This window comes from Cebus imitator, unplaced genomic scaffold, assembly GCF_001604975.1.
Source record: "Cebus imitator isolate Cc_AM_T3 unplaced genomic scaffold, Cebus_imitator-1.0 Scaffold172, whole genome shotgun sequence".
Classification (NCBI taxonomy): domain Eukaryota; kingdom Metazoa; phylum Chordata; class Mammalia; order Primates; family Cebidae; genus Cebus; species Cebus imitator.
In genome coordinates, this window is record NW_016107487.1 from 1,504,372 (window position 1) to 1,516,240 (window position 11,869).

An 11,869-nucleotide genomic window follows, 5' to 3' on the forward strand; every position below is an offset into this window, starting at 1 on the left:
GAGATCACACCACTGCACTTCAGCCTGGGTGATGGAGTGAGACTCTGTCTCAAAAAATAATAATAATAGCTACTATTTATTGTGAGTCTATGATGTGGCAGATTCCAAGCTAAGCATTTTACAAATATTATCTCAAATCCTCAAAACCACCTTCCAAAGTATGTGGTATCGCTCCCATTAAGTGAGGAGAAAACTGAGGCTAGAAAAGTAAAAATCTGTGCAAATTCCCAGAGCTTACAGAAGACTTATATCACACCTGTTACCACAAGGATTTAAGATGGCTTAAAAAGATGCACAATACCACAAGATAATATTTATGAAGAGTGGATGAGAAAAAGAGAAAGCAAAGGTAAGAATATAAAACAAAGTCAAGAATAAAAGTGAAACAAAAATACATTCTATAACAATCTAAATACTTGATGTAGATCAGTGAAGAGCATGCAGTAAGTGGTAGACCTAGGACTGGAGCAAGATTTAGATGCATCTGATGCCAGCGTCAAGTTGCATGCTTGCAAGTTAACTGTGCCGCTTCAAAAACCTTTTATACCACTTGTTCTTCAAAATAACAAATTAAATTTTCCTCAATTAAATATTTAACTTATTATTAATCAAATATTATACAACTAATAACATACAGCTAAAAGAGAGTTGTCGTTTTCCTAAAAGCCAAGTTGAATGTTTTAGAAAGATAAAGGTAAGTTGCTTAAAAATTTACTATCAATTTAGGTATTGGAAGCTAACTATAAACATTTGAAGAATTATAAATATCTAGAAAGATTTGACACTCAGAAAATAACTTCATTATTACAATTCACCTCTTAATCAACTTTTTCAATTAGTCAAAAGCATCCTGCTTTAATATAAATTGTACTGTGAAATATTCCATAATCCGATTCTTCAGCCAAGTATTATACCTATAGGCAAGATTTTTCATTCAGTAGGTGGTTTGTGAATACGTGTGTTAACAGTCACTGCTACTTTTTCATCTGCCCTATGTGGGGCTTCCTTTTAGGAACTGCTCCTCCCTCACTCTGTGTAATTCTAGTGAGGTTATTACCTCACCTGCCACAGGGTGGGCTGATGACCCAGGTTAGCCAAAGTGCCCCATTCTGGACACAGCAATTCGTCTAACCTTGGCCTATCAGATATCAGTCCTTAGGAGGAAATGATTTGGATGTTGGGGAAAAGAGTTATGTCTTCTGGATTACTAGCTGGATGAATATGAAAGCCTGGAGTTACCAGTGGCCATCTTTGCCAACATGTATTGAAATTCAACAAAGAGTAAAATAGAACGACATCCATAACTTCTACTGATACTGATTCATAAACTTCCAGACCTCATCTAATTTAAGTACTCTCTTAACGCAAATGTTGGCAACTTATCATGTAACCTGGAACCAAATGATGAACTAGGTCGACCAGATTTTCTCTCAAAATTGTTAATTGCGAAACACAGAAAATACTGAACAGTTAACATAAAGTAAAAGGCCATGAGACAGCATTGAAGCCCTACAAGGTAATGGAAAGACAGAATTGTAAGGGAAAAAACAAGCAGAGCAGATGTTCTGCAGATGTCCCATGAGAGAGAAAAGGAGTCACATATCCCTAGTACTGCTTACTTAGATCCCTTATAGTTTTCCAGTACTAGATGCATATAAGGTAAGAATGGTTCATTCATTTGAAACACATTTACTAAGAGTTAAAAATGTTTAATATATGTGATCGATTAAATTATAATAGAAAAAGATTCACTTTCTCTTTGTCACCTGCAAGGAAGGAGTTGTATTTCCCTGACCCTTGACTTTGGCCTTTGCGAAATATCTTACTTTGGTCAATAGGAAGTCAACACATGACGTGAGCAGCGGTTTAAAATGTGTTTCTCTGGTTGGGCTTGCTCTTATAGCTCTGCTATCACCATGAAGACTTGGGCCCACTAGTCCAAAGATTAGAGATATTTGGACTACATGTGCATCATAGAGATACCCAGGTGACTACAGCCTATGTCAGTCAGTTCCCAGGTGACCCCCAGATGCACCAACAAAATAAATACTGTTGTGTGCCACTGTAATGTTGTGGTTGTTACTCAGCAATAGCTAACTGATAAAATATACTGAGACCAGCTTGGTCGTAGAAGCCCCCACCCAGGCAGCACTGAAGGCATTAAGAAGCAGACACCCAGATAGAACAGCAAAGCGGGACTATCCAACGGCCAACAGCCTTCCAAGCTGAGAGCCTCAGGGGGCTGATAGCATTCCAGGCTGAGGGCCTGGAGCAGATTCTGACCCAAGTATTTTATTCTCTCTGAACAGATGATTGTTAACAAACAGGTGTTCCGTGTTTTCTCATAGAACCAAGATAAACTAGGTAGGCAGCTGGTGCCTGCTTACCACTGATCAAGGACAAACCAGAAAACATTCTCCACGAGGCAGCCACGGGGGCAGGGTGACACATGCCATGCTTAAAGAATTGTTTTAACCGGTGTATGATATATACTGTTTTGCTACTTTTAGAATGCCCCAAGTAGTTTTCCACTCGGGGGTGGTGGCTAAGTTTTCCTTGCCATTGTTCTTCTTAGCAATGTATTTTATCATATCCTCAGCATTTCTCAACAAAAATACACTAAGGAGTAGGTTAACCACTTGAAGACTGTTCTTACTCTCAGGCTTCCCACAGACACTTAACAACACCTGCTAAAAACCAATTAACCAGGCCCTGTGCTAGGTGCAGAGGATGTAAATTAATAAAGCATCGCCTTTTCCCAGGGAGAATGCCCATTCTAGTAAGGAAGAGAGACCCTGATCACATAATCATAAAATAATATAAAGAGCTCACTGGAGAGTGGGCTGAGGGTCTAACTTAGCCCAGAGGCATTAGGGGTGGCTTCACAGAAGAGTAGTTTGAAATTGAAGTATGAAGAATGAGCAATCATTCACCAAGTAAAGAAGATAAAAAGACTCTAAGCAGGCAGATGTATACCAAAAGTTTCATGTCAAAACGTGGGGAATTTATATAACAGCCGCAGCTGAAACTTGTCACTGTTCTCATTTAGACCGCAATTTAGAATGAACCTAAGTGCTAGAGTTTTTGCTATACTAAGAATCACTGAAAGCCAGGCATCATGGCATACCCCTGCAATCCCAACTACTCAGGAGGCTGAGGTGGGAGGATGCTTTTACCTGGACTGCATTTACCTGGATTGGGAGGTAGGCGTCGCAGGTGCGGTGGCTCAAGCCTGTAATCTCAGCATTTTGGGAGTCTGAGGCAGGTAGATCACCTGAGGTCAGGAGTTCGAGACCAGCATGGCCAACACAGCAAAACTCCGTCTCTATTAAAAATACAAAAATTAGCCGGGCGAAGTGGCGGGCGCCCATAATCCCAGCTACTCGGGAGGCTGAATAAGGGAGAATTGCTGAATCCTGGGAGGCAGAGGCTGCAGTAAGCCGAAATCATGACAATGCACTCTAGCCTGGGCGACAGAGTGAGACTCTGTATCAAAAAAGAAACACAAGGGACAGGGGAAGGTGTTGAGTCCACTCTCTCCAGCTCACGCAAGATCCCATTTCAGTGGTCACTAAAAAAAAAAAATCCGATGTTTACTTCATTACAGACACTTCCTATGATGATCTGTGAGGTCATGCATTTACTTTCCTTTTTTTTTTGAGATGGAGTCTTGCTCTGTCTTCAGGCTAGAGTGCAGTGGCACAATCTCGGCTCACTGCAACCTCTGCCTCAGTCTCCCGAGTAGCTGGGACCACAGGTGCACGCCACCACTCCCAGCTAATTTTTGTATTTTTAGTAGAGACGGAGTTTCACCATGTTGGCCAGGATGGTCTCGATCTCTTGACTTCGTGATCTGCCCGCCTCGGCCTCCCAAAGTGTTGGGATTACAGGCGTGAGCCACCGCGCCCGGCCGCATTTTCTTATCCTGTAATATCATTTGTAACAATAGCAAAACTAGATCATTACTGCTCTGGAAAGACTCTCGATGCATCAGCAAATACATCTTAATTAACTCTGATGATCTACTTAACTCTAACATTACTTCATAACAGCACTAAAAGACCACTGTATGAAAAGGTGACTCAAGGCAACTGCAAACAAAGTAACCCTCCAAATACTAAAAGCACAATCTCAAGTAAAGTGGCAATAGCTGGGAAACTCTTCCAACTACAACTGTCAGAAATGGAAAAATGTCGGCCGGGCGTGGTGGCTCACACCTGTAATCCCAGCACTTTGGGAGGCCCAGGCGGGTGAATCACTAGGTCAGGAGTTCAAAACCATCCTGGCCACCATGGAGAAACCCCGTCTCTAATAAAAATGCTGAGGCAGGAGAATCGCTTGAACCCGGGAGGCGGAGGTTGCAGTGAGCGGAGATGGAGCCACTGCACTCCAGCCTGGGCAACACAACAAGACTCCATCTCAAAAAAAAAAAAAAAAAAGTCCTTCTGAGTAAAATTTTCAGCAGAAAACTTCAGGCAGTGGCATAAAAGTGATGTAAAAACAATAACCAGACATCACTTCAAGCAGTTTGCAAAGAATGTCAGTGATCATAAATCAGAACTTCCGTGAAGCTTGCACATGAGTGAAGTTGTAAGTAACAGCAGGAACTTTGAAGTACCGGAAGATACCGTCATTCAACAAACGAACACACTCTGACTAGCCCGTCTTGGACGCGGAGCATCTTGCTGATCACCTCAAACTACAAGATAACCATTCAACTTTCAGACCTCGGTGAGACAGGCGGGCAGCTCTTCCCACTCCTTGCACGCTCCGCTGGACGGAAGAAGCCAAGGGAACGCGTGCAGTGTCTCAGTCCCTGCACAGTCAACCACGCTGGGCAAAAGAGGGTGCAGACGAACATGTGTAACGAGAACCAGCCTGGAAGTTACGACTCTAGAAGAAAGCTAGGGAAGGAGGCAAAACAGAAGAAAAGAGCAGTGGGGAGCGGCAGGCGCACCAGACACAGGTGAGAAGGGGAAAAGTCCCCCAGACGCAAATAAAAGTCTAGAAGGGGTTCTTCTACTTCGATCTGAGTTTCCCAGGAGCTCAGCCTTGGCTGTCCCCCTCCCCACTCAACCTCACAAGACTCCTCCTCTTGGCGGGATGATTAGGTGAAGCGAGGGGGCGCTTCGCAGGTGGCTCCCGGCAAACTGAGAAGAAACTCCCAGAGCTGCCAAGGAGAAAGAGCAGCGACCGGTCGCACGCCGGGTACCAGCGAAGAAAGTGACCAGAGGCAAAGGTGAGGCGAGCGGGTTCTCCCTTACCTGCCGCAGGAGCTTCCACCGGGCGGCTCCCAGGGACGCCGAGACTACGGGCCCCCGAGCGGTGCAGCCAATTGCCGGATCCCCGCCCGCTGCTGGCGCAGTCTCGCCGGCCCCACTGTCGGCAACTCGCGACTCCATCTCACTGGAGCCTTCCATACCCGGAGGTGCCCCCGCCACAGCTCGTCCCCTGCCAGGACCTGCCAACTTCTTCCCTGTCAGGACCTGTGACGCTCGCCCCACCCCACCCCCACTTCTATCGGCCCAGGCGTGCGAGCCCTCCCCGAATTCCGCATTTCCGGTACTCGCGTCTCCTTGGCAACCAGGGCAGCGCTGTCTCGTCATTGCACCATTTTGCTGGTAGCCATCTTGAGTGAGGGCGGGCCAGAGGGTGAGAGAGCTGTGGCAGGGCTACTGGAACGCTGTCCCTCACTGTTTTAGCCTTCCCTGCTTCATCTCTAGCTCAGAAAACTACCAAAGAGCCAAGAGTCTTTTATCTTTGGAGACTAAAGAACCCAGGAAGCCAAGAAAAAAATCCGTGACCACAACAAAGATGGCTAAATCTGCCTGTTGCTCGTGCTAGATTGGGGTTACGTAGATCGGCGTGCTGCAAACCAGCTCTGGGTGGCTCTGGGTAGGTTGTCGTTCTGTGGGCTGCGGACCGCAGACTTCGGCTGGACGTGCCTCCGTTGAGACCTGCTCTTATCTGAGAGCTTCAGTTTCTCCGGCGTGCCTTCACTGGTTTGTGTCCAGAGGCGGACTCATTCTCTCAATTTGCGTATGTATGGGGGGTGTGCTGGTCTCTTCCCTTCTCCCCTTCCTCCCCCAACCCAGCCACCCACCCCTCAGTTCCAGGTCCTCGCTTTTTGACTCATGTCCCAGCACTGCGTGTGTGTCACCTGGTCCCTCTCCCTGTTGCATTCAAATCGCTCAACCCTGGGATGGAGAAGTTGCACGGGGAAAACGAGTAGGTTCTCCCGGGAACACCCATTTATCTACCCCACCCCCATCCTAGCCTTGCATACTGTCTTTAGGGTGAAAGATGGATGGATAAAGGCTGTGGAGACACGTCGATGTAGGGCCTTTGCAGGCCTTTGTTATTCGAGTCTTTTTTTTCCCCCGTTTTTTACTAGTGTCGGCTGTTGCTCCCCTATACCCAATCGCCTATTATTTTGCTGCGACATGGAAAGGGATTAAGGGGGGCGGGGGCGTCGTAGCGAATCTGAGTTACGGTAAATTTGACGCAGCATTCTACCTTTGATACCGGGGGCATTTTGTGGAAGACAAAATCACGTTATAATCACGTTCAGCAGTGTGCAACATACCTAGATTATTCCTGTCGTAAATAATAGCAACTGCCATTTATTGAGTGGTTACTACGTGCCAGGCACTGTATGGTCTTAACATAAATTCTCATTTTATTTTTACAACAGCAACCCTGCAAGGTAAATGGTGTCATTTCATTTTTCCACATGAAGAAACTGAGGCCCAGAAACACAGTTAAGTGTAGGGGCTAAGACCTCAACCCAAGTGTCTCTGACTCTCAACTGCTTATTAGCTCTCAAGGTTAATAAAAGCCACCTCCTGACAAACCAGAGATGACCTCACATTGATTTGTGCATCTTGCAGGCGTTTTTTGCTGTTTTTAATTAAAGTGCTAAATACCTTTTTAACGTTAAAAATCCATAGTTGATTATGTCCAATATTTGGAGCCAAATCAAATTGGGTTTTTGCTCTACAACTTACTGTCCAAGTGACCTGGGACAGTTGCTTAAAACCTCCCACAGCCACAGTTTGGCAACCTGTAAAATGAGCATTATAATAAATACTTTATCAAGTCCATATAAAATTTAAGTTAGACAAAGAAGATAAAAGCACTTGGCACTTAGTCAACACTCAACAATAATTGATCTTTCCTCCCCACCTTTATTAAATAATTAGGCTTTTCTAGTTTATCCCCACATGTTCGTAATTATGTAAGACCAAAGGCATTTTGCCTTTTACAGCCCTGAGTTCCAGAGATATCCCATTAAGTCTATATACTTATTTGCAAATTTTTATTTTGTTTTTTGTTTCTTGTTTTTTGTTTTAGTTTGCCCTTTTGTGTGCCAGAATCAGTGCTGCATAGTTTGAGCCTGATAGGACTGACTTTGCAAGTGAGACATTTAAGTCACATCTGCCAAGAAGTATGATTTGAATGAAACTTTAACTTATACAAGTTTTTAGATTTAGTTAGCCTAAGTTATCAGCTGTCTGAAGTTATTCATAACCTAAGCCGGGCATGGCCCTGAAATGGAGGGATGAGAACTGCTGATCTTAGATACTCTGAGAACCCACTACTCTGTAATCATACCTATAAAATCATTTGTGTGCTGCCAGCCCCAAAGGGAGCATAAACCAGGGACTTTGATATCATGCAGCAGAAGACCAAATTATTTCTCCAAGTTTTGAAGTATAGTATTCCTCAACTGGGAAAATGCATGCAGAAACAACCATTGAATCACTGTAACTTCGCTGATCATTATTACAATAGAATAAAATTGAAAAAATACCACCTAACCAAGTATCTTCAGAATAAACCCAAGATATCAGAGTTAGCAAGAAACATCCCAAGTCGGAGCTTCTCATGTAAGGTATGGACTGTTTAAGTTAACCTATTTGTAGGTCATTAAGATTAATTTTAGTTTAAAAATAAAGAATGGGTACAATGTCAGAGCTACTAATTTTCTCAGTAATTCTAACTTGATTTTTCAAATTTTCAAGTCTCAATTCTCTCTTGTCAAATATAAGTATAAAAAGAGTATATGCAAGCAGATACCTGAAGGCCAGCAGGTCACCTGAAGTCAGGAGTTCGAGACCAGCCTGGGCCAACATGGCATGGTGAAACCCCATCTCTACTAAAAATACAGAAATTAGCCAGGCTTTGTGGCACCGCCTGTAATCCCAGCTACTTGGGAGGCTGAGGGAGGAGAAGCCCTTGAACCTAGGAGGCAGAGGTTGCAGTGAGTTGAGATCGTGCCACTGCACTCCAGCCCAGGCAACAGAGGGAGACTCCATCCAAAAAAAAAAAAGGGGGGGGGGAATATACATATATTTATAGGGCTCTAAGGCAATATATAAAAATGTAGGTTTATAAAAAATGATTCACCTCAGGACTTCCTTAGTATGCCTGCCAGTGCATTTCAAAGTATAATTCACCCTTCTAAAATTCCTAGAATACTAAATTACAGCTCTTAATATAATATGCTAATAACAATTGTTTTCTGAATCTTGAATCAGTAAACTTCAGTAAAGGCTATGAATTGTGTTTTATTTCTCTGTAAAAAAATGAAAAACTGTCTTGCGTTTTTGACCACTAGAGTCATTCAGAAAGACACTGTCAGAGTATTGCATTTCTGGCAAGATTCCAAGCTGTGGGCATGAACTCAGCCTTGAGAACCTGATTGCCCTTATGTAGAGAGTGACCACATATCCACTTTTGTCAGGGACAGCCCCAGTCTACACCTGTTGTCCCTGTGTACTTATTAATAGTGTCCCCTTTCCTCTCAAAAGTGTCCTGGTTAGGATGGTAAATTATATGGTCATCCTACTTATTTGAAATTAAATTGTCTAATTTGTGCTGCTGCTGCTTTGACATCCCTCTCCTACCTTTTACGTCTTAGGTTCCTTAATGACATTTGGGGGTAATATTCTTGCAACAGTTTCACATATTTATGATCTTAATATTTTATTTTTTATTTTAATATTTTTCTGGTTTTGTTGCTTACTGATTTTTCTTTTTAGTCTGTTTTGGCTTTCTCCTTTCTTTGGGTAAAATATATGTGTAACAAAGTTTTCCACTTTATCCATTTTAAAGTATGCAGTTTAGAGGCTTAGCATGATGTTTTCAAAGTTCATCTGTGTTGAAGCCTGTATCATAACTTCATTTCTTTTTATAGCTGAGTAATATTCCATTGTATGTATAAGCCACATTTTGTTTATCCATTCTTCTATTGATGGACACTTGGGCAGATTCTTCTCATTTTGGAAAGTATCTTTTTAATCTAATTTTACTCTTTCTAATTTTTGTTCAGTTTTTGTCCTTAGCTGATACGTATTTGGGTGTTGTGTGTGTGTCTCTTTTGCTTTTAATTTTTTATATGTTAGCCTCCTAGTCTTCCTAGACTTTTACTCTTTATGTTTTAGTCTTTGAAATTGTTTTCCTTTTCATAGTGTCTTGCTTTAGTTTAGCACTTCGATACTTTATTTACTCATTTAGAAATTCTTTATATCTTCCATTTATTTCATTTTTGTGTTTTTTGTACCTCTTTCCTACTTTAGAAAGACAAAGTTTTAAATTTCACCTATTGAACTGAATTTTGGACCGTTAGGTCATTTTATTTTGCATTGTATTTAGAACATTTTGTCATCTCATACTTTGTCTTAACTCTTAGTTTATAAATAGTAGGCAGTAATTACCATCAGGGTAACAGCTGTGTTATTAGCTCACATTCTAAACAGAAGGTTGACTATTTTTTTCCCTCCATTTGTCCCTGAAGCAACTTTTGAATTCTCTTTTATAGATTCCCACTGGAAATTTATAGATTTCCAGTGGGAATCTATAAGTCTAAAAATCTTCTCTTTTATAGGTTTCCCGTGGAAACTTTAACCTGACTCAGTGACTCCAAGTATTAATAGCTCTTGTAGTAATTTCTTTACCTGAGAAAGCAATCCTGCTTTCACATGTCATGTATCAGTCATTCCCTCTGTGAGAAATGATGTAACATAAAAGCCATGGTCTTTATCTTTTTTGATGACTGAGACCTGGGAAAGCTTTAGAAAGATACTCCTGCAGCTGTGAAAACACCTGTAGACAAGAATGCACATTTTCTTTCTTCAGCAAGCATCCACTGAGTTCCAACTATGTCCACTTTTATAGGGTGCAATAAAGTAGAAAAAGTAGTTAGTGCTTTTAGGTAAATTAAAATATATCTGCTTAAAGTAAAGACCTATTACCTATGTAAGTTAACTAAGAAACAAAGTAGCATGTGTAATGGGGATGCTAGAAGGCCAAAGATCTAACCACAATTGGTGTGACTGTGAACCCATCAGGACTCGTGATTTTCCTGACTGAAAAAAAACAGGGAGTTCTGACCAGGGGCGGTGGCTCATGCCTGTAATCCCAGAACTTTGGGAGGGCAGGGCGAGCAGATCCCTGAGCTCAGGAATTTGAGACCAGCCTTGGCAACATGGCAAAACCTCATCTCTACCAAAAGGCAAAAAATTAGCTGAGCGTGGTGGCGCACACCTGTAGTCCCAGCTAGTTGGAAGGTTGAGATGCGAGAATTGCTTGAGCCTGGGAGGATGAGGCTGCCATGAGGGAAGATTGTGCCACTGCACTTCAGCCTGGGTGACAGAGGAATACCCTGTTTCAAAAAAAAAAAAAAGGGAGGAGTTTCAATTTGTCATTCTCTAAAAAGTCTTCCAAGTGCTAAAATTTCATGATTCTATACTTCTGTCTTGTACCTTAGCAACAAATTATTGCCTATAAGTTTGGGGACTCTTCAGTATCAACTTCTGCAGCCTAGCTGTATATCAGAAATCCTGGAGAGCTTTTTAGAAATGCGGATTCCTGGATCTCACCCCACGTCTGTTGTGTAATGAACATCTCTGTGATTGTGGCCTACAGATCTGTTTTTATTTGTTTTTGGGTTTTTTGGTTTTTTGTCATTTGTTTGTTCTGAGATGGAGTCCTGCTCTGTCACCCAGGCTGGAGTGCAATGGTGCCATCTTGGCTCACTGAAACCCCCACCTCCCAGGGTCAAGCAATTCTCCTGCCTCAGCTTCCCAAGTAGCTAGAATCACTGGCGCCTGCCACCATGCCCAGCTAATATTTTTTTTGGTATTTTTTAGTAAAGGTGGGGTTTCACCATGTTGGTCAGACTGGTCTCGAACTCCTGACTTCAGGAGATCCACCCACCTTGCCTCCCAAAGTGTTGGGATTACAGATATGCGCTACTGCACCTGGCCCTACATCTGTTTTTTAAAGTTTATCAGGTAATTCTGAAAGTCACAGCTTGACTGACAGTGGACTTGTATTTAGAAACTGGAAATGTTTGGTAATCAAGTGTTGTTAATCTAAACCTTATTGAATTCATTCAGTTCTGCAGTTCTTATTGGCAGGTACCTTAGCTTTCCATTTTACGTTAGCCAGATGGCAAGATGAACTTATTCCATTATACTTACAAACCAGCTAGCGATATTCAAAGACTAGTATCCATCCAGATGTCACATTTATCTTCCACATCATCCTGCTCTGCTCTGCCTACAAAAATAATTCCCAGCCAGGCGCAGTGGCTCCTGTCTGTAATCCCAGCACTTTGGGAAGCCAAAGTGGACAGATCACTGGGTCAGGAGTTCAAAACCAACCTGACCAACATGGTGAAACCCCATCTCCAGTAAAAATACAAAAATTAACTGGGTGTGGTGGTGTGTGCCTATAATCCCAGCTACTCAGGAGGCTGAGGCAGGAGAATCCCTTTAACCCGGGAGGCAGAGTTTGCAGTGAGCCAAGATCACGCCACTGCACTCCGGCCTGGGTGACAGAGTGAGACTCTGCCACAAAAAAA

The 11,869-nt window shown here is 42.6% G+C and overlaps 2 protein-coding genes across 5 annotated transcripts in view; one reads left to right on the forward strand and one right to left on the reverse strand.

The window, feature by feature from the left end:
• CAMKMT (calmodulin-lysine N-methyltransferase) overlaps positions 1–5,637 on the reverse strand; it is a 406,448-nt gene extending 400,811 nt beyond the window's left edge. The window contains exon 1 of the mRNA XM_017544843.2: positions 5,265–5,637. Within this exon, the coding sequence (XP_017400332.1) occupies positions 5,265–5,606 (342 nt within the window). The 5' untranslated portion in view covers positions 5,607–5,637. The remainder of the gene's footprint in view (positions 1–5,264) is intronic.
• A 235-nt stretch (positions 5,638–5,872) lies between these two features.
• Positions 5,873–11,869, forward strand: part of PREPL (prolyl endopeptidase like) — a 48,526-nt gene continuing 42,529 nt past the window's right edge. Inside the window, exons 1-2 of one of the 4 annotated variants that reach the window (XM_017544833.2) lie at positions 5,894–6,039; positions 7,354–7,894. In XM_017544833.2, the coding sequence (XP_017400322.1) occupies positions 7,676–7,894 (219 nt within the window). In that variant the 5' untranslated portion in view covers positions 5,894–6,039; positions 7,354–7,675. Of the gene's footprint in view, positions 6,040–7,353; positions 7,895–11,869 lie in introns of all 4 variants that reach the window. The other 3 variants (XM_017544834.2, XM_017544839.2, XM_017544838.2) reach the window with 3 other exon arrangements.